At 53.5% G+C, this 27,755-nt stretch overlaps 2 protein-coding genes across 4 annotated transcripts; one reads left to right on the top strand and one right to left on the bottom strand.

Moving 5' to 3' along the window:
• Positions 1–435: 435 nt before the first annotated feature.
• On the top strand, positions 436–13,367 carry STAT6 (signal transducer and activator of transcription 6). 2 transcript variants are annotated; one of them, XM_042992571.1, is made up of 22 exons: positions 436–577; positions 3,270–3,406; positions 3,810–3,948; positions 4,255–4,338; positions 4,774–4,912; positions 5,031–5,083; positions 5,291–5,439; positions 5,998–6,129; positions 6,256–6,444; positions 6,756–6,843; positions 6,982–7,104; positions 7,685–7,777; positions 8,150–8,356; positions 9,595–9,689; positions 9,785–9,921; positions 10,250–10,396; positions 10,614–10,677; positions 10,783–10,893; positions 11,088–11,171; positions 12,216–12,281; positions 12,373–12,501; positions 12,592–13,367. In XM_042992571.1, exons 2-22 carry the CDS (start codon positions 3,291–3,293, stop codon positions 12,779–12,781), a joined length of 2,535 nt encoding a protein of 844 aa, XP_042848505.1. In that variant the 5' UTR covers positions 436–577; positions 3,270–3,290; the 3' UTR covers positions 12,782–13,367. The 2 variants fall into 2 exon arrangements, with proteins under 2 accessions (XP_042848505.1, XP_015392778.2); XM_015537292.2 differs by having other exon boundaries at positions 3,267–3,406.
• Positions 13,368–13,795: 428 nt separating this feature from the next.
• Positions 13,796–19,882, bottom strand: NAB2 (NGFI-A binding protein 2). Of its 2 annotated transcripts, XM_042992572.1 has the most exons (7): positions 19,637–19,882; positions 17,320–18,193; positions 16,758–16,891; positions 16,380–16,431; positions 16,153–16,285; positions 15,756–15,947; positions 13,796–14,761 (listed from the first exon to the last, which is right to left on the bottom strand). In XM_042992572.1, exons 1-7 carry the CDS (start codon positions 19,717–19,719, stop codon positions 14,652–14,654), a joined length of 1,578 nt encoding a protein of 525 aa, XP_042848506.1. In that variant the 5' UTR covers positions 19,720–19,882; the 3' UTR covers positions 13,796–14,651. The 2 variants fall into 2 exon arrangements, with proteins under 2 accessions (XP_042848506.1, XP_042848507.1); XM_042992573.1 differs by lacking the exon at positions 15,756–15,947.
• Positions 19,883–27,755: the final 7,873 nt, after the last annotated feature.

Below are 27,755 nucleotides of genomic sequence, written 5' to 3'. Positions count from 1 at the left end.
GTCCCTCCTGAGCCCAAACCGCGGGCCCGTTCACAAGTTTGGGTATGGGAGAGGCAGTTTAGGGCCGCAGGTTGCTGCTTGGTATTATTATTAGGTGACTTTCTGGAGAAGAGTTGATCGCTTTTGAGGGGGTAGAATAAGTGGGGATCAGGCTCCCCTCCAGTCTGGCTCTAGGGCTCTGAGCCCCAGTCCTGGCTCCCTGGACCCCGTGCTCCCCCACCAGGCACAGGAGGCACACACGCTCACCCCACTTTCTTCCTCTTCCTCCTCCAGCCCACTTTCTCTTCTCTGTGTCGTCAGAGCTCCAGGGAGGGACCTGGTTAGACGGAGAAGCCGGAAACAGCGGGCTGGGGCAGCCACTGCTTACACTGAGGAGGAAGGACGGGAAAGGTTGTGTGTGTGTGTGTGTGTGTGTGTGTGTGTGTGTGTGTGTGCTCTTTTTGGTGGTGGTGGTGGTGGTGGTGGATGTGGGGGGGGTGCCAGCAGAGCCAGCCCTGAACTCGCTGGACAGAGCTACAGACCCATGGGGCCTGGCAGTGCCCGCTGAGAGGGAGAAGACCGCAGAGGGGTTGCCAAGGTGAGGGGATGCCTCGGAGGAGGGGGAGGGGGGAACTCTGATTTGGAGTGTGTGTGTGTGTGGGGGGGTGGATTAGCGGGGGTCCTCTCGGGACCCTCCCCTGGGCGGGGTGTATGGTCCCTGAGAAATTGTTTCAGTTGGTTTTGGTAGCTGGTGGTCCCGGGTTTGGGCAGGTTTAAATTCTCACAGAAATCTGGTATGGGTAAGGCCCAGAACTCCCACCTTCCCGCGCGGGTCACTTTTTCCACACCCCCGCCCCCGCACCTCCAGGGGCAAGTAAAGGCACGGAAAGGAGGGCAAGGAGGTGCCCCTCTGCCCTGGGGGGAGGAGAGGTGGCTGCCCCTCCCTAGAAGGTTGATGCCAGAGGGAGGTGGGTCCTTGACAAGCCCCTATCCTGTCCCCCCCTAAAGGTTGCTGCTGTTCAAGGGTGTGGCTGGGGGTGAGCGAGCCCCAGATGTAGACCTCATGGTGCCCCAGAGGAGGGGGAATTTCCCCCCTCAAAAGTGCTCCACGCTTGGCTGCTGTAGACGCCGAGATTTCCCGGTGGCGGCGCGGAGTTAACCCTCCTCGTGCTGAACTGGCTCCACCTCCCCGCCCCCACCGCCACAAACACATATTGGGCAACTCAGAGAAGCTCTTTTGACTTTTGATCCTGTGGTCCCACGGTCAGAGGGCTGGAGAATGTAGGGATAGAGGTGATCGGGTTTAGGCCACGAAGCAGGCTGCCGAGTATCGTGGACGTCCGGGCTCGCCTTCCCGGTTGGGAAGTGTTGGGGAACACTGGCCCCGCCCCCTCGCGCCGTGGCTCCTCCTCCCGACGAGGCTTCAGGGGGTTTAAAGCTTCAAGTGCCTGAAGTCAGGGCAGGCACACCTAACCTGCTTTTTTTGTAGGGTGGGGTATGGGAAAGTGTGGCCTGCCTAATGCCTGGGGATGGAGTAGGGGAGGAGATTTAAGGTCAGGGCTTTGCTGGGAGGCTGGTCACTCAACGAGGGTTTGTAGAGGAAAGCGGAAGGGGGGTGGGGGGGGAGGGGAGTGGGGGTGGGGGGGCTGCCTTCTGCTTAAAGATTACCTCAGTCCCCAGTTGGGGTTAAAGGTGTGAGCACCATGAGAAACAGGAGAGGAAGAGAGAAGAGAGGAATGGAGCCCTCCCTTGAATTTGAAACACAGACCTAAAGGTGCTTCACTCCAGGGTAGGAGGTGGTAGAGAAAGGCCTATTGGAAGACCCTGAGTGAGGGAGGATACTGCCTTTGAGAGAAAAAAGCTAGAGAGGATAGAAGCTGGGGAGCACGGGGTTTGGGGAACAAGAGGGCTTTGGAGCTAGAGTCTCAAGAAAAACGGCCCCTCTGTTCTCTATCCCTTTAGCGGTCTTGGGAGAGAGGAGAGGCTAAAAGCCCACCAGGAGAGCTTGGGGCTACTGGGTTGGGGGAGCCTCGGGGAGTTTCCATGCTCATCTTCTCTCATCTCTAGGAGAGGGGCATTATGGGAAACATGTGCTGAGAGACCCTTGGGAAAACACCAGTTGAACCTCCCCACCCTGCAGCCCACCCAGAAATGGGGATGCACCTCTCCCCCCTACTTCTCCCATCTCCTCCTTCCCTCTCTCCATCTTTTCTCCTCTGCCCTTTGACTCCAGCCCAGCCTCTAACTTCCTCTCCCCAACTTCTAGGCTCTTCACTCCAGGCTTATTAACCCCACTTTTTCTCCAATCTCTCCCACCTTCTTCCCAAGTTCCCTCTGCTTTCCCCTTTCCTCCATCTCCACTTCTTCAGCTCTCCTCCCACAGCCCCTCCTCCTTGGATGATGGGATCTGGATCTGGAAGGGGCCCTCACAGCTCGATGTCGGTTACCCCTTGGATTCAAATCCTGATTTCTGAACGCACTTGCTCAGTGGCCTTGGCAAGTTAGAGAGCCTCTTTTAGACTCAGTTGCTTCATCTATGAAAGGGTGTAATCACTTATTTTAAAAATTATTGCAAAACTCTAATGGGATTATGAGCTTTGTGTACTGTCTCATACACAGTAACTGGTTAATAAATGGTAACTGTTATTGGTCTTCCATTCTCTTCTTCATCCATCCTGGTAGTTTTCAGATTATCTCATGGATGCCTGGGATTCTGAAACCGTTGGGTTTCTTCAGGAACACCTTTGGAGTCAGGAGGCTGGGAGAGGAAAGTGGAAGCAGTGGAGTTCCAGGCTAACCGCACCCGCTTTCAAGAGTGAAACTCCAATTTTATACCTTTTATTTATATAATTGCGATTCCACAGATTTAAAACCAAAATTGTCTACTACTTTAAACAATGTTGGAAAGTTCTGCACTTATCCAAGCCTCCTATTTTATGAGATGAGAAGGTCAAGGCTCACAGTGGGGAGGTTCCTTGCCTACAGAACCAGAGCAAGCTCAGAGCTGCAACCTGAGTCCTCTGCCTTCTCTCAGAGAGCTTTCTCTGTCCTCTCCACCTCCCCTGTCCTCCTCTGCCTGCCCCTTCTCCCCTTTGTCTACCACTGAAGCGATGACCTTGTTTCAGACTTTGACCAAACATGTCCCTGGTTTGAGGTGGTCTGGCTGTGAGTGGTAGTGGCGATGGTCTCTGGGAGGGCTGTCTGCAGGAGGTTGCTGGCTGCCCCCAGAACTTAGGCATAGGCCAGCTTTCTTGGGCACCTCTCAGAGTGGCCTTGTTCCTATCCAGCAGGCACCCTCCAAACCCCAGATCATGTCTCTGTGGGGTCTGGTCTCCAAGATGCCTCCGGAAAAACTGCAACGGCTCTATGTTGACTTTCCCCAACACCTGCGGCATCTCCTGGGTGACTGGCTAGAGAACCAGCCCTGGTGAGTCTTAGCTGCCCTATGCTGGTCCTCCCAGGTCCTCCCCCCCCCCCATTAGATTTTTCTCTGTCCTATTTTGGGACTTGGGACCCGTTATTCCACGTATGGTGGCCTAGATTTAGTGGACAGTCTGTGCCACACCAACCAGATTATGTACGTTGACACAAGGAGTCCTCTGCCCCCTGAGGGGGCTGAGCTATAGAGGAAGGCGGTCAGGGCTGGAGCAAGGACACTTCCCACAGCAACCGGAAAATTGGGGAACAAAGGGCACAAGGATGAAACTGCAGAGGGTCTGGATGGAGAATAGAACTGGGAAGGAGCCGCTGGGCTGTGTGCTGAGGGGTGGAAGGTCAGTAGAGCGAAAGAGGTCCTGACCTGAGGCCTCCTCATCCTGATCTTCCCACAGGGAGTTCCTGGTCGGCTCAGACACCTTCTGCTGCAACATGGCTAGCGCTCTACTTTCGGCCACTGTCCAGCGCCTTCAGGCCTCAGCCGGAAAGCAGGGGGAGGGGAGCGCCATCTTGCAACACATCAGCACCCTGGAGGTGGGGACAGGAGGAAAGGGGACAAGGCTGGGGTGGGGCTGGAGTGGAGCTGGGACGAGCACTGAACACTGGAAGAAATTGGACTCTGGAAGCAAATTGGTGTTCCTGTAGTTAGTTGTTAGCTAGTATGCAAATTAGGTTTTAAAAGCATGCAAATGCATGAAAACTTCTGGAGTCTGCAGTTGTGCTGCCTTTTCAGTGTGTGTGCACGCGCGCATGGATGGAGGCGGGTGGCGTGGATAGGAGGGGGAGAACAACATGGGTAAGAGCCAGGCTAACCTAGTCCACCACTCTTCGTTTCTATAGAGCATATATCAAAGGGACCCCCTGAAGCTGGTGGCCACTTTTAAACAAATACTTCAAGGGGAGAAAAAAGCTGTTATGGAACAGGTATTGTCAATACCCCCGCCTCCCACCCCAACTCAACTCCCTGGGACTTCAGCCTGAGCCATGAGAAACCAGAAGGAATTTGAACTTGAGGAAAAGCTCAACGTTTTAGGCCCCGGATGACCAAAGGAGGTTCCTGGGGTCAGAGTGCACCCCAAGCCAAGCTCAGGGAAGCTTTAAAATGAGGGACTGAGGGTAGTGAGGTCCAGGGAGGAGAGAGCAAGGGGTGAGAAGCTGATTCTGCCAAGAGAGGGCTTATTCCCGGGAGATTCCAAAAGGTCAGGGAGACCCATCAAAAGAGAAAGGGAGCTAGACAAGAGAAGTAGTTTGTCTCCTTTTTGCAGAGCATAGCAGCAGGCACCTTTTTAGGGAGCCGAGGCCTAGTGTAGAGGGATGGACAGAGTATCTCACCTCTTGGCGTCTGTCCTGCCTGTGCAGTTCCGCCACCTGCCAATGCCCTTCCACTGGAAGCAGGAGGAGCTGAAGTTTAACACAGCCCTGCAAAGGCTACAGCACCGGGTGGGGGAAACTCGCCTTCTCCGAGAAGCTCTGCAGCCCAGTGCCGAGGCTGGCCAAGGTAAGAGGTTGGCCTGGCACCTTAAGAGTGTTCTGGGAAGTGTGTGGAGTGATCCCCTCTTGGACCTCACCCTTGACTCAAATCTGTCTGTAACCCTGATTTCTGCCCTCACCCTCAGTGTCTCTGCGCAACTTGATAGATGCTCCTGCCAGTGGAACTGGGCAAAGCGAGGTCAGTGACGGACTGGGAGGTGGAGTTTGAGCTCAAAGTGCAGTTCTTGAGGGATCTCAGTTCTGTGAAGGGATGGAGATTAGGCCTCAGAGAGTCACACATGGTGGTGGGGTAGGGGAATGCCCGAGAGGTGAGAAACAGAGCCCTTCCCTCAGGGGCTGGGTGAGGAGACAGGGTGTCCCTGGCTCAGGCCTCCCCTGCCTGCAGGCCCTGGCCACGTTGCTGCAGGAGACTGTCGGGGAGCTGGAGGCCACCCAGGCCCTGGTGCTGAAGAGAATCCAGATTTGGAAGCGGCAGCAGCAGCTGGCAGGGAATGGTGCACCCTTTGAGGAGAGCCTGGCACCACTACAGGAGAGGTTGGGGCAGGACTGATGGGATAGGAGGGCGGGCTGGGGGTGGGTGTCTGCTGTCCCTGCTGGAGGACCCACAGGTAGGAGATAAAAACCAGGCAAGCAGGTCCTGGCATGGGCCGAGACTCAGAGAAGCCAGTTCCAGCAGAACTGTTCACACTGTTGTCAGGCGGCATCCTAAACAAGTATGCCCAGCGATGCTTTTCTCTTCAAGCCCTTGCCCAGAGGAATGGGAAGCCTTTTCCTATTAGGTCTATTGGGCGGAGGCACCTTTCAGTTTGTGCAAAAGTACCGTACATGCTGGCAGCTGACCTGGGTACCAGAGTCCTGGGGAAGAGGCAGCTGGGTTTCCACAGGGGTCCAGGTACAGAGAAAGAACCTCCAACCCAGAGTCAAGGCAGGTCCCACAGCCCTTTCAGCCCTGGGGCCTTGTAGCAAGACCCACTGCCCATCCCACCCCTCCACACACACTATCCTGCTTTCTTTCTGGGTTTAGGGCTAGAGGGGTTAGGCTGGAGCAGGCAGCCTGAATCCTGTGCCCCCTGACCACTGTCCCGGCCCCAGGTGCGAGAGCCTGGTGGACATTTATTCCCAGCTGCAGCAGGAGGTGGGGGCGGCTAGTGGGGAGCTTGAGCCCAAGGCCCGGGCAGTGCTGATTAGCCGGCTGGATGAAGTCCTGCGAACCCTCGTCACCAGGTATGCCTCTGTAACCCCCCAGCCTGGCCTAGAGCAGACCCCCAGGGAAGGGAGAGGGTTGGAGCTGTGGGAAGGGTACCAGGAGGGACCCAGCCACTAACTGCCCTGTGTCTTCACTCCTCCCAGCTCTTTCCTGGTAGAGAAGCAGCCCCCCCAGGTTCTGAAGACTCAGACCAAGTTCCAGGCTGGGGTTCGATTCCTGCTGGGCCTACGGTTCCTGGGGGCCCCGGCCAAGCCTCCACTGGTCAGGGCTGACATGGTGACTGAGAAGCAAGCAAGGGAGCTGAGCATGCCCCAGGGCCCCGGGGCTGGAGCGTAAGCTGGGGCTGGAGAAGGCCTGTTGGGGTGGTGGAGGCCAGAGGAGCCTGGGGAACCGGTACCACAAAGAGCCAGGTGATGAGGAGGGGGGACCGTGGGGTGTGTGGACCCTGAATGGTCAAGGCAGAGGAAGGCGAGGGACCTAACAGGGCTGAAATGGGATGGGGAATCATGATTTGGCCAAGATGGGAACCCTCCTTAAGAACCCGAGCAGGGAGATGCAGATTTGGGGCTAGTAGTCCACGCCATTCACCCATGGACTGGCCCAGCTGGAATGCGCCCACTCACTCTCTGACCTCCCCTGGCAGAGAAAGCACTGGGGAGATCATCAACAACACCGTGGCCCTGGAGAACAGCATTCCTGGGAACTGCTGCTCTGCCCTGTTCAAGAACCTGGTGAGGGCTTTAGGGAGCAGTGGCGGAGAGGGGGGGCAGGGGTCCTCAGACTCAGGGACTGTCCTCAGAGAGGATGTCGGGAATCCAGGAGAAGCCGTCTCTGTCCTCATCCCTGCTCTCCTTCACCCCACCCTGCAGCTTCTGAAGAAAATCAAGCGCTGTGAGCGGAAGGGCACTGAGTCTGTCACCGAGGAGAAGTGTGCCGTGCTCTTCTCCACCAGCTTCACTCTTGGCCCCAACAAACTCCCCATCCAGCTCCAGGTGAACTGAACCTCAGGCTGCCCAAGCTGGGGCCCCAGGTCCCCTCCATGCCACACGCTGGGGCCCCGAATCCTCACCCCTCACGATAGCTCCATACTTTGTGTGTCCGGTATTCGGGTGCACTGGGGCAAGGGTGAGTGGGAGGAGCAAGAGGGCACATGCCAGGGAATCGTGGTGTGACAGCGACTAGCATTTATTACACATTTTTTGTAGACCAGGGCACTATTTTAAGTCACACACACACAGTTTTCACAATAACGTTATGAGCTAAGTACTATTATTAGCCCCATTTTACAGATGAATCCATTGAGACACAGAGAGATTCAGTAATTTGCCCAGGTCACACAGCTACTAAGTGTTGGAGCTGGCATTGGAGACCTGGAGGTCTGCTTCCATAGCACTGACTTGTAACCACTTCTCTACAGTGAGGCCCTAATCAGGCTTCAGAAAGCATTTGGTAAATCACCGGGAACTTTTAACTATGTTGTGTGAATCCAGTAGCTTCCCTGCACTCTCAGAGATAGCTCCCCGAGGAAGCCCCTTGCTCCAGTAAGAAGATCCCCCTTCTCACCCCTGCCAGGCTCTGTCTCTGCCCCTGGTGGTCATTGTCCACGGCAACCAAGACAACAATGCGAAAGCCACCATCCTGTGGGATAATGCCTTCTCTGAAATGGTGAGGAAAGACCTGGAATGGTGTTGGAGGGGAAGAACAGAGGCACGGTAGGCTCTAACATGGCGGGAAGGGCCGGAGTCAGACATGTTCCAACGGGAGTGGCCTTCACTCCCTCTCGTGGACTTTTTCTGCCTCCTTCATACTCTCTAACCTCATGCTTTTGTACTTCTGACCTCTTTTCATGCCAGTCTTAACAGCTATCATGTTGTAGTACCCTAAACTACTCTTGGAAAAGCACCATCTTTGTGAGCAAGCTGAGGGGGACAATGGCTGGGAAGGGCAGTCTTGGGGAGGTGGGAGGGATGAAGGCCCCTCCTGAGGATGAACGAGGATGATAGCCTAAAGTGCCCTATCCTTCCCGCTTCACACCAGGACCGTGTGCCCTTTGTGGTGGCTGAGCGGGTGCCCTGGGAGAAGATGTGTGAAACTCTGAACCTCAAGTTCATGGCTGAAGTGGGGACCAATCGGGGGCTACTCCCAGAGCACTTCCTCTTCCTAGCCCAGAAGATCTTCAATGACAACAGCCTCAGCATGGAGGCCTTCCAGCATCGTTCTGTGTCCTGGTCACAGTTCAACAAGGTCATTCCCCTGCTCTTCGGACCTCACACCCCTAAGCTATTCATCCCTGAGGCACTCAGGACCTCCCCAACCTCTGTCCAGAGACTGACCACTGGGGTCTTCGCAATGCCCCCTTATGCCCGTCAAGGAAGCCTCTGTCACAGCCCAAACTGGAAAACCCTCAGCCCGGGGGGTAAGCCCAGAGGATGCGTTCTCTGGCATGCCTCGTGTTTTGGTCTGGGGGCCCTCCGTCCTCCCTCTTTCCCAGTGATTTGCATGACTCATCTAGATTGTGTGTAAACACAGCTCTGATTCAAAATGACTTTGACCCATCGGGAAAATAGTTCCTATTGCAAAAACCAGGATGAAATCCCACAGGGACATGCTCAGTAATACCAGCTACCATGTATTGACATCTGACTATATGCCAGGCACTATGTTTAGCACTTTATGTATGTTATCTCACTTACTCCTCCCAACATCCCTTTGAGGTAGGTACTATTATTATCCCCATTTTACAGACAAGGAGCCTGATGCTCAGAGGGGTTAAGTAGTTTGTCCAACGCCTCACAGCAGGTGAGTGGCATGGCTGGGATGGAACCCCATATTTCTTGCTCTTAGTTAGCTACTACTATATTTTACCACCTCCAGATGAGGTGGCTCGGGACTGGATCTGTTATAAGAACGGGGGAAAAGATCTGGGTGTCTTTCTTGATGACCAGCTGGGTAAATGCAGTTATGTACTGCTCTCTTAGCAAAAAAGAAAGAGAAGTCTACATGACCAGAGAATGTGTTAGCAAAGGGAGCAGGACACTCACACCTGGCAAAGACACCTTCTCTGGACTCAACTTCCACCAGGCCTAATTAAGGACAGGTGGAGCACAGTGGTTATGATGGACCCTGGCCCAGACTTCCTGGGCTACATCCCAGCTCTGCCTCTCGCCAGCTGTATAGACCTGGGCAAGTTATTTGACCTTTCTGGGCTTTCATTTCTTCATCTGTAAGTGGGGTACTTATAGGACTTACTTCCATAGGGTTGTAAAGATCAGATAAATTAATTTGTGGAAAGGGCTTGGAATACTGCCTGGCACATGGTAAATGTGAGGATTGGCTATTGTCATCGATGAGATCTCAGATCCAGTTTGGTTCTTCAGCCCTGTGACTCTGCTGTGTGGGCACTCATGGCCCAGTGTCTATCCTAACCAGGCTCTAACTCCGGCCCTCCTGTGTTCACATTAGCTCCCCCCCCTGTTCCCCAGGAGATCCTGCTGGGTCGTGGCTTCACCTTTTGGCAGTGGTTCGATGGTGTCCTGGACCTCACCAAACGCTGTCTCCGGAGCTACTGGTCTGATCGGTGAGTCTCTGCCCCAGTGACTCGAGTAGCTGTACCTCTAGCTTCTTCTCCACAGCCAGTGCCTCTACTCCCATCCTCTCCTTCATCCTGGCCAGGCTGATCATTGGCTTCATCAGCAAACAGTACGTCACTAGCCTTCTTCTCAACGAGCCTGATGGAACATTCCTCCTTCGCTTCAGCGACTCAGAGATTGGGGGCATCACCATTGCCCATGTCATCCGGGGCCAGGATGGTGAGGTCACCCCAAGCCAGTCCTCTGTCTCCGTACCTGTGCCCTTTGGGGTTTCTTCTGGAACGGAAATGTCTTGGCCTTCCTTGGTGCCAACCCTGGTCTTCAGGAAGTTCTTCCTTAGATCCAACTTCTCTCCTCCCTTCTGCAGTCTGCCTTCTCACTGTGAGGTCTGTGAGAATGGAGACTGGTGGGTTCTCTCTCCCTCAGGGCCCCCACCCTCATTCTTCTCCCCCTTGCCTTGGTAGATTAAGAATGAGTCCTCTGGTGGAGCTGGGTAGGGGAAAGAGTGTCTGGACAGAGAGGACTCAGGGTCTCATTCCTATTGTAGGCTCCCCACAGATAGAGAACATCCAGCCATTCTCTGCCAAAGACCTATCCATTCGTTCACTGGGGGACCGAATCCGGGACCTTGCTCAGCTCAAAAACCTCTACCCCAAGAAACCCAAGGATGAAGCTTTCCGGAGCCACTACAAGCGTGAGCTGAAGCTGGCAGTTCTGAATCCTTCCTTTGCCCATCTTTTCCGTACTCCCATTGCCCCTCTCCATGCACACTGTATGTCATCTCTGACTTACCTCTCCATTTTTGAAGCCCCATTTCTCCTACTTGCCCATCAACTATGCCCACCTTTTCCACATCCCTTTCTCTCCAATCCTGGGGCACTCCATGGTTCTCCTTTTCTTCCCCACAACAGCTGAACAGATGGGTAAGGATGGCAGGGGTTACGTCCCAGCTACCATCAAGATGACTGTGGAAAGGTAAGTGTGGGGCTGTGGGTGATAGCGGGGGCCCGGTACTACTTGCAGGAACAAGTGGTGGCATCAACTCTTGGTCAGTCACACATACCTCCTTCCCTCCTCTAGGGACCAGCCACTTCCTACCCTGGAGCCCCAAATGCCTACCATGGTGCCCACTTATGATCTTGGAATGGCCCCTGATTCCTCCATGAATATGCAGCTCAGCCCGGATATGGTGTAAGGAGCTTGAGAGACAGGAACGGGAGTGGTCTGTGCAGACAGGCGTTCAGCATGGGCAGCTGGGAAAGCTGGCATTGGGGGCCGAAGTAGGGAATTTTCCTTTCCATGAAAGGGATTCCCTATCTTGAGGGAGGGGCTAGGAGTGTCCGGGAGAAGGGCTGGCATCAGAAGGGTCTGCTTTCTTTCCCCAGGTCCCACGTGTACCCACCACACTCTCACTCCATCCCCTCATACCAAGCCCTCTCCCGGGAAGACGTGTTGCCAGCCTTCCAGGAGTAAGTGGAAGAACCTCTTGGGGTTGGGGCGAGTATATCCACCTGCAAGGGTGATGGGTATTTGCATTTGTTAGGAGAGGCTCCTCTGTGAGAAAGGGCAGCAAAAATCTAACACTCTGTCTCTTCTGTCCACTCCATTGAGGTATTAGCAGTTAAGACCCAGACTTAGCTAGGTTTGAGTTCCAGCTCTACCATTTACTGACTTTGGGCAAGTTGCCTAGGTCTGGTGCCTCATCTCTAAAATAGGGAATACTGATAATAATACTAATGCTAATACTAATACTACCTTCCTCATAGGATTATTTTGAAGGTTGAGTTAGTAATACCTGTAAAGCTCATAGCAAGGGCTATGTTTAGTATTAATATTACCTCTCTTGTCCTTGAAACCCACTGTCATTTATCTGCTGTCTTGATTTTGAGTTATTCATCTGTTGATGAAGTGGCCTAGACATTTTTGCTCCCCAAGTAACACTCTTATTATAATTGCAGGTGATTAACTTTTTTAAAAATTTTTTTAACGTTTTTTATTTTCTTTTTGAGAGAGACAGAGACAGAGTGTGAGCTGGGGAGGGGCAGAGAGAGAGGGAGACACAGAATCCAAAGCAGGCTCCAGGCTCTGAGCTGTCAGCACAGAGCCTGATGCGGGGCTCGAATCCATGAACCGTGAGATCATGACCTGAGCTGAAGTCGTCCACTTAACCGACTGAGGCACCCAGGCGCCCCTGGTGCTTATTAACTCTTAGTCAAGGCAAGACATCTCCCCTCCTGGGAGTTGAGGTAGGGTAGAGACTGGGGGTGTTAGAACCACCAGAGTCCAAAGAAACATTACACATTAGCTAATTCAGTCCTTTCTCCTCCCCCCACCCCAATACCCAACACATACACATTTTACAGAAGAGAAGACTGAGCTCACGGCTTACCTAAGACTATGCAGTCAGGAAAAGGGGCTGGAAATTGTTTCCTCATTCAGTGATCTTGACTTTGCAACACCATGTCCTTGCCTAGCCTTCCTTTCTCTGACTCTGCCCTCCTTCCTGTTTCTAGACCTCACCTGCAGATGCCCCCCAACCTGAGCCAGATGAACCTGTCCTTTGACCAACCTCACCCGCAGTAAGTGGCAGCACTCCCTCCTGATCCTGTACTCTCCATTCATTTCCAACCTTACCCACCCCCATCTTATTTACTTTTCTGGTCTTGGCAGGGGCCTGCTCCCATGCCCGTCTCAGGAGCATGCGGTGTCCACCCCTGAGCCCCTGCTCTGCTCAGATGTGACCATGGCAGAAGAGAGCTGCCTGAGCCAGCCAATACGAGGGTTCCCTCAGGGCACCTGGTGAGTGGCAACCTGGGGGTGTTGGCTGGTTGGAGGTTAGAGGAGTGGGTGCCATACCTACCCTACTGTTTCTCTGCTTCCTCCTTGCAGGGTCGGTGAAGACATGTTCCCACCCTTGCTGCCTCCTACCGAACAGGACCTCACCAAGCTTCTCCTGGAGGGGCAAGGGGAATCAGGGGGAGGGTCCATGGGAACCCAGCCCCTCCTGCAGCCCTCTCACTATGGGCAGTCTGGGATCTCACTGTCCCACCTGGACCTACGGGCCAATCCTAGTTGGTGATCCCACCTGGAAGGGGAACCCAGAGAGACAGCTCTTCTACCCCCACGGACCTGCTCTGGACACCTGCCCATGCTCCTGCCAAGTAGCAGATGGGAAGGGTGTCCTCCTATCCCCACCTACTCCCTGGTCAGGAGGAAAAGACTGCCAGGAAAATGCACAGTGGGTGGAGCCTATCCACTCCTTCCCTCCTACCACACACCCCTGTCCTCCCCCTTCCAGTGCTGGAAGGGAAATTCAGGTTCCAAAGTGAGACACGCCCCAACACGCCTGCATACGCAGAACACACACACACAGCTCTCCCTGGAAGATGGGGCTGAGTAGGAAGGAGGCCGGTCAAGAGCACAGGTTAGGGCACAGATGACTTCTCTGCCCACCTCGAGCCAGGGCCCAGGACACCCGTGTAGAAATACGCAGACACGTGCACACCTTTGTACTAGAGTCTGGGGACTGAGGGATGGGCTTGGGTCCCAGCTCTGGGCGGGTGGAGAAGCAGTTCAGGAGATCCTAGCGGGGAGAAGGTGGGGGAATCTGTACACCTGGGTTACAGATGTGGGTTATGCCCAGATTAAAAAACAAATTTCAAACAGCCCCAAATTCCTCAGATGGAGGCTTTTGGCTACGTGTAGGAGATTGTGCACAAGAGGGCTGCGTTTCACATACAGCCGTGTGAAAGCGTGCATACCTGAGACATGTTAACCCACGGATGTCACACACATTACTTGTTGTGTCCACAAAGAACATGTATCTATCTGACCTTGCCTGTGTCACGACACAAGTTTGGAAGTTTGAGACACTGCACAAAAGACACCAGCAGATGTGCTGGCTTCTCTGATACATGCTAATCTGAATGTACTCAGCTTTAGTATGTCTGTGGCCCCAGTGGGTCTATGTGGCTGTGACATCTGTATGTGGCTCTAGCTTTGGTGGTTCAACATGGCCAATCCTGCCCAGAGGCAGGGGGTGAGTCTGAGACCCAGGCGTGTGGTCCTCTGAGTGTATTAGGGGGCCCTACCTGCTGCTTCTTTTCTATTTCCCCATCCACTGCCAGCCTCCCTTCACTCCCCCATTCCCATGCCACCCTTCTTCCCTCTTAGGGGCCATCGATCCTAAGCCATAAAATAAATTTTATTCCAAAATAACAAAATAAATAATCTACTGTACACGATCTGAAAAGAAAGACGCTCTAACTGCTCAGACAGGTGCTGCGGTCCAGCCCCCAGTTGAGGGAGACCCTGAGTCCAACCCAGGCCTCCTGAGGGGGCCAGTGAAGGGGACCCCACATCCACCCTCCCCCCAACCCCCATGAGGGCAGGAAGGAAAAAGTTGCTGAGGACTTGGGGGAAAGATGGGGATGGGTGGGCAAACTGCAGCACTTGTTAAATTAAAGAAACAAACTAGAAGCACAAAAATGGGGGAGGAGAGGGGAGAAGGAGCAGGTCCAGTGTTCCCAGGCCCCCAGTTCTGGGGGGAAGCATTGCGATTTTTAGATGTTGGACCTTACCAGGGAATTCCCCCTTTCCCCCATGTCCAAACTGAATCCAACTGTTCATACCACTGGTTCAAGCTATAGAGAATGGGAGTGTGTTGTGTAAGGGAGGGGAGAACCCCAAATGCCCTGGAGGCAGAGTCCTTGCCCCCTTGCTCTAGGCAAGGGTGAAGGGGCACCACGCACCCTCCTTGTGTCCTCTTGCCAGGCCCCTGCTCGTTATTGCTTGAAGCCCCATAGTTCAATGTCCATGGAGCAGGTGGGGAGGCAGGAGAAGGGCAGCGGAAGGATCCAGGGTCGTGACTAGATGCCAGGGATGGAGAACATAGGAGTCTGTATGAGCCAGAAGTCTGAGTCCCAGGTCTGAGGACACCAGTGTGCCCCTCACTGCCGGCTGGCCTCAGCCTCCACTTTTACACTATTCCTGCGACCTTCCACCAGAGCGGGATGAGGTCCTGGGGCAGGGCATCGGTCCAGCAGCCCTTCTTCGAACTCTGCCGGGAGAAGAGGTAGGTTAGGAGGCTGTGGGGTGAACGATGCAGAGAGGTGGCTGTACGGGAGACAGGAGTAGAAAAGACTGCAGAGGGGCTAGATTTGTTGAATTACTGCCTCCTGCCCGCCACACGTTTACAGGTGTGTGGGGGGGTTCCACACCCAAGTGTGTGTGCCCCCCTCCCCTTTCTGGCCTTGTGTAGCTCTCTCTCTGTATGTGTCTCTCTCCTTCTCTGTCTCTCCCGCCTCCGTTCTGCTGGAATTTCTGGTTCTGTCAGGAGCTGTGGGGGTGGCTTGGCTCTGACCTCTCCCCCTCCCCCCCCCCAGGCTCCGCTGCCCCCACTCCTCCCTGGCCCCCTCCCAGGCCCCACCTACCCTCCCATGCCCCTCAAGTTTCTTAGAAGCCAAATCAAGGGGAACACAGGAAGCCAGCCTCCCAGCTCCTCCCCCAAGAAGAGCCCCCCTTCAAGTCCCCGCCCCCACTTCCCACCCACGCACAGTTTAAAAATACCAAGCCAGGGTTGGTGGCTTTGTCTGCTGCATCACTCTCAGCCCAGCCGCTTGGCCCTCTGGCGGACTCCTCCCTTCCCCCAGCCAGCCACACACAAAGCATCCCCCTTTGGGCTCCTCTGCTTCCAAGCTGGGCAACCCCATCCTGACTCCTAGCCTGCTGTACCCTCCCACCTAGGTGGCAGTTCTATCTCTGCTTCCCTTCTTGGTTCCTGTTCCCCTAGTCCCCCATTCTCTGTCCCTTTGTTCACCCCAGCTCCCCCTTCACAGATCTCCATTAGGGTCAGACCCTCCCCCGTGGGAACAGCCCTGCCAGATCCTCCCTTCCTCAACCCAAGGCCTGGTTGGCTAGAGCCCAACCATCCTACTGCCGGCCCCCTCTGGCGACTACATCCCTCTTCCTCCCACCTGGCCCCAGGACACCAGGATTGCTGGGTGGGGCCTAGGTGGTAGGGGTGCTTGGGGACAGCACTACTGCTGCCTCACCTGCCAGAGGCGGCTTCGCAGGCACACAGGGGCTGAGGCGGCCCACGCGGTCGTGGGAGACGAGGCGGGCTAGCCGCAGCCCCTCATCCATCAGTGTCTGCTGCAGGATGTGGCGGCTCCACAGCCCATGGGCTGGCAATGCCAGAGGCAGGTCAGCAGGGGGCGGCGTCAGCCTTGGGCATGACCCCACAGCTGTGGGCATGGGCATGGATCAGGTAAGGGACTACAGTCAACGGAACCCCCACCCTCAACCGCAGAGCGGACCCATAGGCCCAGGCCCCTTTGCCCCCATCCAGCCAGGCCTCCCAACCCTGTTCCAGGCAGTTGCCTCCTGGCTCCTTCCTCCCACCTACTCCACCCCCACAGCGAGGAGAAAAGTGTTCTGATGCACACTCACCCTGCAAGTGTCCATCCAGACTCTCCCCAGACAGGCTGGCGCTGTCTTCCTCCAGGCTGGGGCGGTATGGGGGTGCATAGGACTCAGGGCCTGGGGGAGGCTGCTGGAGTTCAGAATGACTTTGCTCTCCAACCTGCGGATGCCCCAAATGGGGAAATGAGGACCTAGCAAGAGAGGGGATTGGGGGAGACTGCACTAACCCCCTACATCCACCCTGGAAAACCTACCTCCTGTTTTAACTTCTTCAGCGGAGGACCTCCTAGTTCTTCAGGGTGAAGCCTGCAAAGACAAGAGAACTAAGGAGGGAGGGACACACGATGGGAAAACACAGAATCTGGTGAGAAGCATGCATTACTTTAAGACTCTAGAAAGACGCTGGCTGAGCAAGAGTCTCCAGCTCAGGTACTACTGTTGGCGGGGGATCAGAGAGGACCTGAGACGGATAGGAGGAGGAACCAGACTTCAGACAAGCGGACTTGGCGCAAAGCAGGACATGCGGGTGGACAGGAAGCAGGCCTACATGTACCTGAACTGGAGGTTAGGCCATGACCCAGCTCCTTGGCAGGATTCTAATTTAGAAAGAACCTGGGAGAAGGGAGTCTCACCTGGAGCCCTTCAAGGAAGACAGGTAGGTGCTCTCTCGGGCCACTTGGCGAGACAGAGAGAAGAGCTCCACCCTCCGCAGTAAGAGCGTGTTGTCCCTCATGCAAAACTGGGCAGCAGCCTCATTGATGGTCAGCTGTGGAGGGGGCCACCAAAGCGGTCAGAATCCTAACTCCTCACTGCCTTACCCAGACCTCCTCACACCCCTACACCATCAGACCAATGAAGCCCATCCATTAGATGCCTGCTTAGGATTTGACACTATGCAGCTTTCTGAAGGAGGAAGACAGAGGTCAGCACCCACAGCTTCCTGGGAATGCCTGGAGCCTCCTCCACCTGTGGGGTCCTGAGCAGTGTAGAGCAGGACACCTGGGCTCCTGCCTATATCTCTGTTTCCCCCTCAAATGGGGAGGAAAGCATTGCAGCGGCTGGGATTGGGGTGTATGGGGCCTGAGGTCTTGGTCAAGGGGCAATGAAACAGACCTGGGGAGTATGAAGATTCTCCAAAGTCAGTAGGTTGAGGCCTGGGAGCCAAGTACAACGCTAGGAGAATGGGGTCCTCACCTCATGCAGGCTGAGCTGCTTGCCCTCCCGCCGCTTGGAGTCAAAGCGGCCATAAATGATGCTGTATTTGCGGATCTCCTCCTCCTTCTGGCTGTCATTATCGTCCATCTCAAAAATGTGCCCCACGCTCCGTGCCAGCTTCTTGTTCAGCTTCAGCAAGGACGTTACCTCCCCAGCATCTCCCCTTGGGAAGCTCCGGAAGATCCTCTCCACGCTCTCCACCACCATGCGTACCATCTCTGGCTCCAGTCGATCCGGACCACCCCCAGCTCCAGCTGCTGCCAGCCCCCCAGCCCCAGTCCCCTCAGGGACTCCTCCCGCTGCAGGTGGGGAGAAGGGGGGTGATCCTGCCTCCTCTTCTCCTCCCGCCCCAACGTCAGACTCTGGAGTGCTCCGTCCTGGCCAGATCCGGGGGTCCCCTGCCCCAGGTCCCCCAGGCAGTGGTGACAGCTTCTCTCCAAGTTCAAGGGGGCTCTTGGGGCTAAAACTGCGGGTACTGCCTGCCTTTTCCCCTGGGCTGCTGTGCCCATTGCTCATGCTCCCTTTCCGGGTGCCTGCAGTCTCGGAGATCTTGAAAAGTGGAATACTGGAGACAGGCACAGCAGGCACAGGCTGGCTGAAGAGCCCTGGATTGGTGGCCCATTCTCTCAGTGCCTTCTGCAGGCGCCGGACATGGAGGGGCTTGGTGGCCATGCCCACAAGTGCCATGATCTCCAGGAACTCCTCCTCACCGGCCTCACACAGTTGCTGCACGTCGTCCCCTCCCTGCTGGATGAAGGTCTCATAGTAGGAAAGGAGATTGGCGCGCTGTAGGACCCGGTACAGCTGCAACTCCCCCAGTGTCCGAGGCAGTGCCATGGCTCGGGCACCGGGCCTGGGAAGGAGGAGCGCAGTAGAGAGAAAGGAAGGCAGTCAGTACAAGTCCCCCTGCTGGGTACCAGCCCACACTCGCAATTGTCCTCTCTTTCCTGCCTGCTTCTCTTCCCCTCCTCTGAAGGCACCCTCTGCCCAGTACCCAAGCCTGCACACAGACTATGAGAATCAGGCATTCCCCAGAGGCATAAACATGCCAGTGCCATCCCAGCCTGGCCACAAGTACCAAAAGCCAGCCCAGTATCTGCTGAAGTCAAAGGCTCTTCACCACCATTCTCAGCTTTTACTTTTCTGGACTGGGGCAAGGAGACCTTGAGCACTGAGGCCAGCCACCACACCCCTACGATGGCTGGACCTCCTCACCCAGGACAGTCTTCACCCTCCACCCTACACACCCAGCAGTCTCAGCATTATTCAAGGTGACTTTCCACACTGAGGTAAATATAAGACCCCCTGTCCTGCCCACAGTGGACACTTGGGACCACTGCTAGCCAGTTTCACTCCCTGGTGGCATCCTATCCAGGTGGCTGAGAGGGAGGGGTGTGGTCCTTTCCCACTCAGCAAGCCAGGTGGACCCCTGCTCTGCTCAGCTCCCCTGAGCTGTTCCCAAGGGCCTCCCCTCTCCTCGAGGACCTCCCCTCTCTTCCTGACTGTCCAGTGCCCCTTAGTTGGCTCCTCTCCCGGCAGTGACCTTCCCCACCTGCTGAGTAGGTAGGCCAGTCCCTCCAGCTCAAGCAGAAGGAGGAAGGAGTGCCTCAATTGTTCTGCTCTGGGGCCCGTTCCACCCACACACACTCCCACAGTAGCAGCGTCAGTGGGCGAAAACCGCCCCAGGGGCTCCCGCCTACCCTCCTCTCCCTCATTTTCCACCCACACCTCTAAGTGGAGCGGAGGCGCGGCTCAAGGCCCCTTGAGGGAGGGGCTGCACACCGAAACTCCCCTCCGCGTGCTGCAAATAAAGCTACAGAAAGGAGAGGGACGCCTAAGGCTTGCCCTGCTTTTCCACAGCCCTGCTGATGCGCTTCCTTGGCTTGAAGGCGCCAGCTTCTCCCTGACCCTGGGGCCCGCGTACTCCTTACCAACGTTAGATAGAACCAGGGCAGCGGCCCTCCCCAGCCCTGTTACCAGCCAGAGCTCCAGGGCTTCCCCTGGCTCTTGGGGGGGGGGGCATATTCTTTGCAGGGGGCTCACATGCCGGGTCACGCCGGCAGAGTAAACGGGGGATAGAGAATTAGGTCCTATTCTTTCATATCCAGCTTCATCCGCTCCCTACCTGCTCCCAGGGCCCCCTAATTCGAAGACGCACCCCCTTTTCCATCAGTCTCCACCCCCCACCCCCGTCCCGCTTCCCCTCGTTCTCTCCTCGACCTCCGCCCTCCGGACCCCTTTCCCGAGTCCAGCTCCACCCATCTCCACTCCCCGCCGCTTCCCTCTGCCCACTAACTTGGGTCTGGGCTGCGGGGTCCGGCGGGCGCAGTCTCCTCCGCCCGGCGGCTGCTCGGCTGTGGGGGAGGGCGCTCTGTGCATGGACGGCCAGAGGCCACAGGGGCTGCCCCTCTCGGTGCCCAGCCCTCGGCGCCTGGCGGGCGCTGCCGTGTCCGCCGCTGTCCGGGCTCCGTCCCTCCCTCCACGTCTCCTCTCTCCAAGCCTCCGCGCCTCTGTCTGTGCCTCTGCCCCCCCCTCCCCGGCTGCGCTTGCCGCCTCTCCGCGCCGCCGCCCCCGCAGGACGCACGGGGAGCGAGGCCCGGCGCAGCGCTGGCTGCCGGGCGGGCGGAGGGCGTGGGCAGCGCCGGGGGCGGGGGCCGGGGGCGGGGGGCGGGCGCCCGGGCCTCCGGGCCGGCGGTGGAGACGCCGCGGCTGAACGACGGAGAGAGGCGGAGACTGGGGGGGAGGGGGCGTGGAGCAGGCGGCGGGGGCGGGGACTCGGGAGCGGCGGCGCCGAGCCGGGGACTGAGGTGACCGAGGCCGAGCTGTGGAGGGCGGGCTTGGGGACCCAGCGGGCGGGGCGAGGTCGCTCCGTGCCGCCCACGCCGGATGCACAGCCGGCCCTCTCCGCGCCCACGTACCCACGTGAGCGCCCAGCCGGCGACATTCCTACTCCCCCCACCACCCGCTCCTACCCCACAGAGCGGAGAGCCGAGTTTCACAACCACGCACGGGTACACAAAAACACGGAGAAGCGCACGAACGTGCACACGCGCCCCAACAACTACGCGGACGCCCGCTGCCCACACTCCGGCCTCGCGGTGCTGTACGTGTGACTGCTTGGAGTGAGCCGGGAAAAGTTGGCGGAGTCTCGGGGTGCGCGGCTCCTCTGGGGCGTGCATTCCCCTGTCCTAGAGTGTGCACTTAGGGCAGGTCTGTGAGCGTGGGGCTCTGCAGGAATTCCTTGGATATCCCAGCGCCCTTACCCTGCTGCAAAAGGAGTAATCTGAAGGGCCATTCTCGGAAACCCAAGCCTCCATTCCTGCCTCGAGTCTCTGCCGAAGTTTGGGGTACAGGAATGGGCGGGTTATGCTAGAAACTACCGCGAAGATCAGTCGCGTCGGGTTGTCAGAGCATAGGTCAAGCAGGGATGGGAGGGGTACCATCCTTCCTCTACTGGTCGCACTCTATTTGCTGAGGATGGGGGATCTGCTGGGTATTCTGTGTGGCCAAAGCTGGGATAGGAAGAATATCGCTTCTGCGGACGTTCGAGAGAGCCTAATGGAAGCTGGGCAGAAGGCCGGGAGCGTCCGACGTGGCTCCCTACGGAGGAGTAGGAGGGAGGAGCTCCTTCAAGGAGCCTAGCCCCCCTCCGCAACCCAGCCCCCCCCCCCGTTTGTTTCTCCTAGCCCCATCTGGTTCCCATTACACTCCCGCCCACGGCTGGGAGGGCTGGAGTTGGGGCGGGGGGGGGGGGGGGCAGGCAGGGGCTCTGAAGGCCCGGTCCAGCAGCTCCAGACCCTGACAAAATGAAGGCTGGGTGGAAGGGAAGCGAGCGGACCGGGAGGAAGGTTCTCCCCGAAGTCTGAAACCTCAGTCCCGCCCCGCCATTCCGCACTTCTGAGTGGCTCGGGGACTGGCAGGGCGTGGGCGGCGGGGGCGGGGGCTGGTTCTACATTCCGGCTCGGTGAGGGGACCTTTCCATCTCCGGTGGGGACAGGAGAGGGGGAGGGCATCACTGGGTGGGATTTCGGTAGCTAACATTCTCCTCTCCTTCCCTTGAAGCCCCGAACACAGTGAGGGGGTTCATAGGAACGAGCAGAAATCCCCTTCCCAATCCTCAGTCCTGCAACTGGGGGGCGCGGCTAGACGGGCTCCCTCGGGGTACTCTCCCCGACCCCCTCTGAAATGTGTGGGCGCCCCCTCCCCCACTCTCCTCTGGTTATTTTGGAGCCTGGGCTGCCAGCCGCTGGCCCCGGGTTTCCACGTGCCTCCTCCCTCCCCCTGCCCACGCTCCCCGTGACGCACATCCTCCGCCCACACAGCCTCTGTTCCAGGCGCCCCCCTCACTCCCACCCGGGCCCCTTTGAGGCAGCGCTGAGCCCCCGGTCCGGAGACGCAGGCCCCGGGAAGAGGGCGGGGTAGGGAGTGAAGCCAGCGAGGGGCAACCAACTGGGCTCCGGGCGATTGGGTCCCAGCGCGAAAGAGGACGAAGGAGGAGCCGATTCTATGGCCTCCACTCTTCGGACCTGGGGCGGGTATTCGGCCGGAGAGGGAGGAAGGGAGACCAATCCAGAGGCCTAGGCTTGCCCATTCCACTAGGAGAGTCGGAAGGGGTCTCTGGGTGCGAACCTGTGTGGTAGAGTGAAACTCCCGAGTGTTTGTATCATTGTTTTTCAGGGTTGTCGTGAGGTTCAAATGAGAGGATGTAAATGAAAACTCTGTAAAGTGCCAAGCAAATTTAAGACGTTATTGCCAGTTTGTGTCTATGTATCCTGAGATAATGTATTTATATGTTTCTTTACATCGACTTGTGTATCTGTGGCTCTGTCTCTATCTAGGTTTGTATGTGAGCCCCTATGTGTGGATTTAAAAATACATACATTTAAAAAATCATTGACTTGTGAAGCCCCGCCAGAGGCCCAGAGCGCCCCCGCAGCCGGAGCTGCTGAGATGTCTGTTCTTCGCTTCCCTCCCACTCCTGCCACCCCCAACTCTCCTCCTACTCCCTTCCGTTGAGAACTAGGAATTTCCAGCCTTTTGCAAATGGAGAGACAGAGACAAAGAGACTGAGACTATGAGAAGCTATAGAAAACAAAGATAAAAGATGGGGGGGGGGATGATAAAAAAGAGGGTAGCACAACTACAAAAATCTTAATTTCTTCTCTTTTTCTCCGTGAGCCCCATTCTCCTCAATGTGTCTCGGGACCACTTCCGTACTTGACTCACCTGCTTCCCCTCTCCCCCACCTGAGTGTTCTCAGAGGCACACAAAGAGCACGGCAACGGATTCCATTTGATGGAGGATTAATATATTGTCTACACTGGTCCCTTCCAGGAAGGGAAACAGTATTCCGAGTCCCAATTTTCCAAGAACAGGGGAAACGATTGTGAAGAAAGTGGGTGGAAGAGGAGTGAGGAAATTGCTAACCAGAAGGATTGTCATTCCTGGGCACGTGTAGATTTTCATCTAGCAGACTAAACTGCTCACATTCCCCTCCGCTCCTTTTCTACCGGGCCAAATCCAGCTCATGCAGTGAGGACTGGCTCAAATGTCACTTTCCTGAACCCCCTCCAGGCAGAATTAATTCCTTGCATCCATCAGTGGCCTCGTGGCCCTTTGTACACATTTCAATTATAGTTGCTTGTCTCAGCCTCAGCCCAAGACTTCTCCAGGTTAGGTCTAGTATCTGGTGGGCCATCTGAAATGAATGTGTTGATGATGCTATTTCCAGGTCTGAACAATCTTGAAAAGGGCGATTGAGACATTTTACTCCCAAAGGGGTTGAACCTGGGCAAAACTGTTAGGTGGAGAGGTCTCCTTTCTTGAAGTTTCCAGTGAGTCTCCCAAGTCTGGCTCTTTGGCCTTCTAAAATGTCCACTGTTGTGGGCATCTGGCTGGCTTAGTCAGTAGAGCATTCAATTCTTGAGGCAGGGGGCATGAGTTTGAGGCCCACATTGGGCAGAGTTTACTTAAATCAAAAAATAAAAATAAAATGGCTAGTTTCTGGTAAATTAATTCATACCCAAATGTCCAGATGTGAAAGGTAGAAGGCTGCAATCCTTGCTAGTAACAGAAAAATATGAATATAAAATAATGATTCTTCTTTCCTCTTTGTAACATGTTACAGTTAAATAGTCTAAAGAGTGTTGTCCTTCAGTTTGGTCATTTTAGAAGAGATGCTTCACCTCGCGAAGACAAATAATCCTAACCTCTGCCTTTAAGGAAGTAGGGATAATGCAATAATAGGGGTACAAATAATGACAGAAATATAGGGGGCAAGTGGTGTTTTCTGCCTCTGGTAGAAGTAGGAAACTGGTTTAGACAGGCATCCAAAGGACGTGATGATGTAGTCTAGGATTTTGATGAATGAAAAGATTTTCAGAAAAAAGGGACAGTCAAGTCAGGAGAGCAGAATGTAAACTTACACGGAAGTATGAAACATAATGATATGTTTCCAAAACTAGAAATTATTTGTTATTGCTGGATAGGCTGTGGTGGTGGTTAAAAACCAGCCCAGGGAGGTGTACGAGGCCATTTTATTAAGTGTATTATAGACTATCGCTTTTCTATATAGTAAAAGACCAATTCAAAAAATATCAGTCTGGGGCACCTGGGTGGCTCAGTCAGTTAAGCATCCGACTTCGGCTCATGTCACCATCTCACAGTTGGTGGATTCGAACCCCGCATTGGGCTCTGTGCTGACAGCTCAGAGCCTGGAGCCTGCTTCGGATTCTGTGTGTGTGTGTCTCTCTCTGCCCCTCCCCTGCTCGCACTCTGTCTCTCTCTCAAAAATAAATGAACATTAAAAAAAATTTTTTTTTATAAAATTAAAAAAAATTTCAATCTAGTGGCACCTGGCTGGCTCAGTCAGTAGAGCATGTGACTCTTGATCTTGGGGTTGTGAGTGCAAGCCCCACGTTGGGTGTAGAGATTACTTAAAAAATAAAATCTTAAAAAAAATTCCAATCTATTGTCCCCTACTTTTATAAAATACTCTACATGTGAATTATTAGAAAAGGGAAATAAAATCTGTATTTTTATTAGATTCATTAAATACAAAAATTTTCTGTTGAATTGCTGGAAAAGTTTCTAAATGCTTACATTTAACTTTGAAATGCTTTCATTACAGATTGGTAACAAACTTTGAATAGCATTGTTGTAGTTAGTTTCTTTACATCTGTGTTTTAGATCATACTAAGAACCCTGGGCTTCATCACCTGAGATACTATGGAATCATAAAGACTTTATAACACGGGAGAGACATAGGCAGATCTGCATTTAAAAGTAGGATGGGTGAAGGGTTTTAGGGCTGCAAAAACAGCAGGGAAACCAGCTTGGAGTAACCCAAAGTGGTCCGTGTGAGAGGTGGCAAGGTGCTAGATTACATGGCTGGCATGGGATGGAAAAGACACATTCACAATAAAGGAAGTAAACTAAGTAGGACTTGATGATTGGCGAAGGGGTTGAGGGGAAAGAGAAGTTTAGGGTAACTCTTGGACTTCTAGCTTGGGTGACTGAGTAGATGGAATGGAGTGTCTTCATGAAATATTTATTGTCTGCAATCCTCTTCCTAAATTTAAGAAATTATGAAAACCAAAACTCTTTCATAACTCATTTGATACCAAAACCTAATCTGACCTAAACTTATTTTGTGGCGGACCTCCTAAACTTACAGGTTATTTATAGTTTCATTTATCCCTCTTTCATTTATCCCAATATGAATATTTATGTCTCATTGCAGAAAAATTAATTTGTTTGATTAGAGGGTGCTGTCCCAGGCCCCATTGGGATTGTTGCTTTATGTGTTCTATATGCACCATATTACCTTTCTAAAATCCAAAAATATTCTGAAGCACATTTACTATCCAGATTGTCCACCCCATTTACTCAACAGTCTTGGCCTGAGTTCTTTGGCTATTTGCATAAATCAGATCCACCTGCAGATAATGAATATTCATTGCATTGTGTGCTATAGCCTCTGAAGATGGTTGTTTTTTTTTTTTTAAAGATTTTTATTTTTAAGTAATCTCTACACCTAATGTGGGCTCAAATTTACAACCCCAAGATCAAGAGTCGCATGCTCTACCAATTGAGCCAGGCTGGCACCCCCTGAAGATGATTCTTAAAGTGTTTTGAGCAGTGTCCTCGTGATTAAAATAAGACTAAAAGCTTCTTCAGTGACTACCTTGAAATGACAGAATTTATTTGGATGTTAATGTGTAATGTGTTTATGGACAGTAAAGTTTCATTATTGTATACCTCCTTTGCACATGTTTTTGTTTTTTTGATTTCTTTTTTTTTTAAGTTTATTCATTTATTTTGAGAGGGGGAAAGGGACTGAGAGAGGGAGAGAGAGAATCCCAAACAGGTTCCACGCTGTCAGTGCAGGGCTTGACGAGAGGCTCAATCTCACAAACCGTGAGGTCATGACCTAAGCCAAAATCAAGAGTTCAGTGCCTAACTGACTGAGCCACCCAGGAGACGCCTCCTTTGCACATGTTAAAAGTTAGTGGTCAGTGATCTACTGGCATTAGTTCCCAAATCTGGAATTGGTTCCTTTGTTCTCTGGCCTTTATTCAAAACCAAAGAGTGAACTCTGCATGGTGGGAATTTGGGGCCTGGTAGAAGTGAGAGTGCGTGTGTGTGCACATGTGTGTGCGTGCACGTATACCTTTGCACATGTGTGTGCAAGTTTATTTTTTAAAACTTTTGGATTTACAGAAAAATTGAGAAGATAGTATAGAGAGTTCCCATATACCCCACATCCAGTTTCCACTGTCATTGCCTTATATCAGTATGCTGCATTTGCCGCTATTAATGAACCAGTATTCATACATTATTGTTTAAAATTTTTTGATGTTTTTATTTTTGAGACAGAGAGAAAGCAGGAGCTGGGGAGGGGCAGAGAGAGACAGAGACAGGAACTGAAGAGGGCTCCGTGTTGACAGCAGAGAGCCTGACAGAGGGTTCAAACCCATGCATGAGCTGTGAGATCGTGACCTGAGCCGAAGTTGGACACTCAGTGGACTGAGCCACCCAGGCACCCCCATACATTATTATTAATTAAAAGTCTACAGTTTATTCAGATATTCTGAGTTTTCAACTAATTTTTTTTTTTTTTCTATTCCAGGATCCCATCCATGATACCATATTACATTTCGTTCTTGTCTCAGGCTCTTCTTGGCTGTTAGGCTCTTTCTTTGTTTTTGATGATCTTGGTAATTTTGAGGAGCATTAGTCAGGTATTTTGTAGTTTGCCCCTCTATTGAAATTTATTTAATGCTCTTTTAATGATTAGGTTAGTTTTATGGGTTTGGGGAGAGGAAAACCATAGACATAAAATGCCATTTTCATCGCATGACATCAAGTATACATAGTATTGATGTGATTTATTACTGTTGATATTGACCTTTCCAGATCAGCCAAGGGAATGTGTGTGACACAGATACAGGATTACTATTGCAGCAGCAATAGCCTAGACTTTTCTTTTTGAGGATGCAATTTCTTGTTTTGCCCATAGCTGAGACCCATTTTGACTTTTTTTTTTTTTAAGTTTATTTATTTATTTCTGAGAGAGAGAGGGAGGGAGGGAGAGAGAGAGAGAATGGGGTAGGGGCAGAGAGAGAAGGGAGAGAGAGAATCCCAAGCAGGCTCTGCACTGTCAGCACAGAACCCAATGCAGGGCTAGAACTCATGAATTGTGAGATCATGACCCGAGCCAAAATCAAGAGTTGGACACTCAACCAACTGAGCCACCCAGGCATCCCGACCCATTTTGACTTTTTAAAAATACCTTGTTTGGGGACACATCTATATCTGTATCTATATCTATATCTATAGATAGGTATCTATATCTTGGTTTGAAAGCTTGAAACTTCCCCTGAAGTAACCTCCTTTCCTGAATTTCCTCTCCACTCACTAGACTCCATCATCTCTAGTGTTCCTACCCACCACTATCAGATTCTCTAAAAAAAATTAATTGCTTCAATTTCTAGTAACATTAATTGAATACCTGTTTATGTGCCAGGCACTCTTCTAGGTCCTTACACTGTGTTAAATCATGTAATGGGAAGCAGCTTGATGCATAGAACTCAGTCTTTGGGTAAGACTTGGGTTGAAACCGCAGCCCAGCCCAAATAACTATGCAATCTTGGGCAGGTTCTTTGTATTAGCCTTGGCTTCTTCAATGTAGATATTTGTCTCACAAGACGCTGTAAGGAATAAAAAACTTTCCCTTAATCTTCACATTCATTTGACTTCCAACAGCCATGGGCGCCTAGCTGGCTTGGTCTAAAGAGCAGGCGACTCTAGATCTCAGGGTCCAGTTCGAGCCCTACGTTGAAGGTAGAGATTATTAAACAAACAGACAAACAACTTTTAAAAAAACCTCAAAAGCCTCTGCCTACATTTTATTT

The sequence above is a fragment of the Panthera tigris genome, chromosome B4 (assembly GCF_018350195.1).
Source record: "Panthera tigris isolate Pti1 chromosome B4, P.tigris_Pti1_mat1.1, whole genome shotgun sequence".
In the NCBI taxonomy this organism is placed as follows: Eukaryota; Metazoa; Chordata; class Mammalia; order Carnivora; family Felidae; genus Panthera; species Panthera tigris.
The sequence above is the reverse complement of the archived record's forward strand: the minus strand, read 5'-3'. Positions and strand labels throughout refer to the sequence as shown.

Coding starts and splice junctions, on each gene's coding strand:
- STAT6 (XM_042992571.1), top strand. CDS start 3,291: ATGTCTCTGTGGGGTCTGGTCTCCAAGATGCCTCCGGAAAAACTGCAA. Junction 3,949..4,254: donor AACACATCAGCACCCTGGAG/GTGGGGACAGGA, acceptor TCGTTTCTATAG/AGCATATATCAAAGGGACCC. Junction 6,844..6,981: donor CTGCCCTGTTCAAGAACCTG/GTGAGGGCTTTA, acceptor CCCACCCTGCAG/CTTCTGAAGAAAATCAAGCG.
- NAB2 (XM_042992572.1), bottom strand. CDS start 19,719: ATGCACAGAGCGCCCTCCCCCACAGCCGAGCAGCCGCCGGGCGGAGGA. Junction 18,194..19,636: donor ACCCCGCAGCCCAGACCCAA/GTTAGTGGGCAG, acceptor CCTCCTTCCCAG/GCCCGGTGCCCGAGCCATGG. Junction 16,432..16,757: donor TCTTCCTTGAAGGGCTCCAG/GTGAGACTCCCT, acceptor TTGTCTTTGCAG/GCTTCACCCTGAAGAACTAG.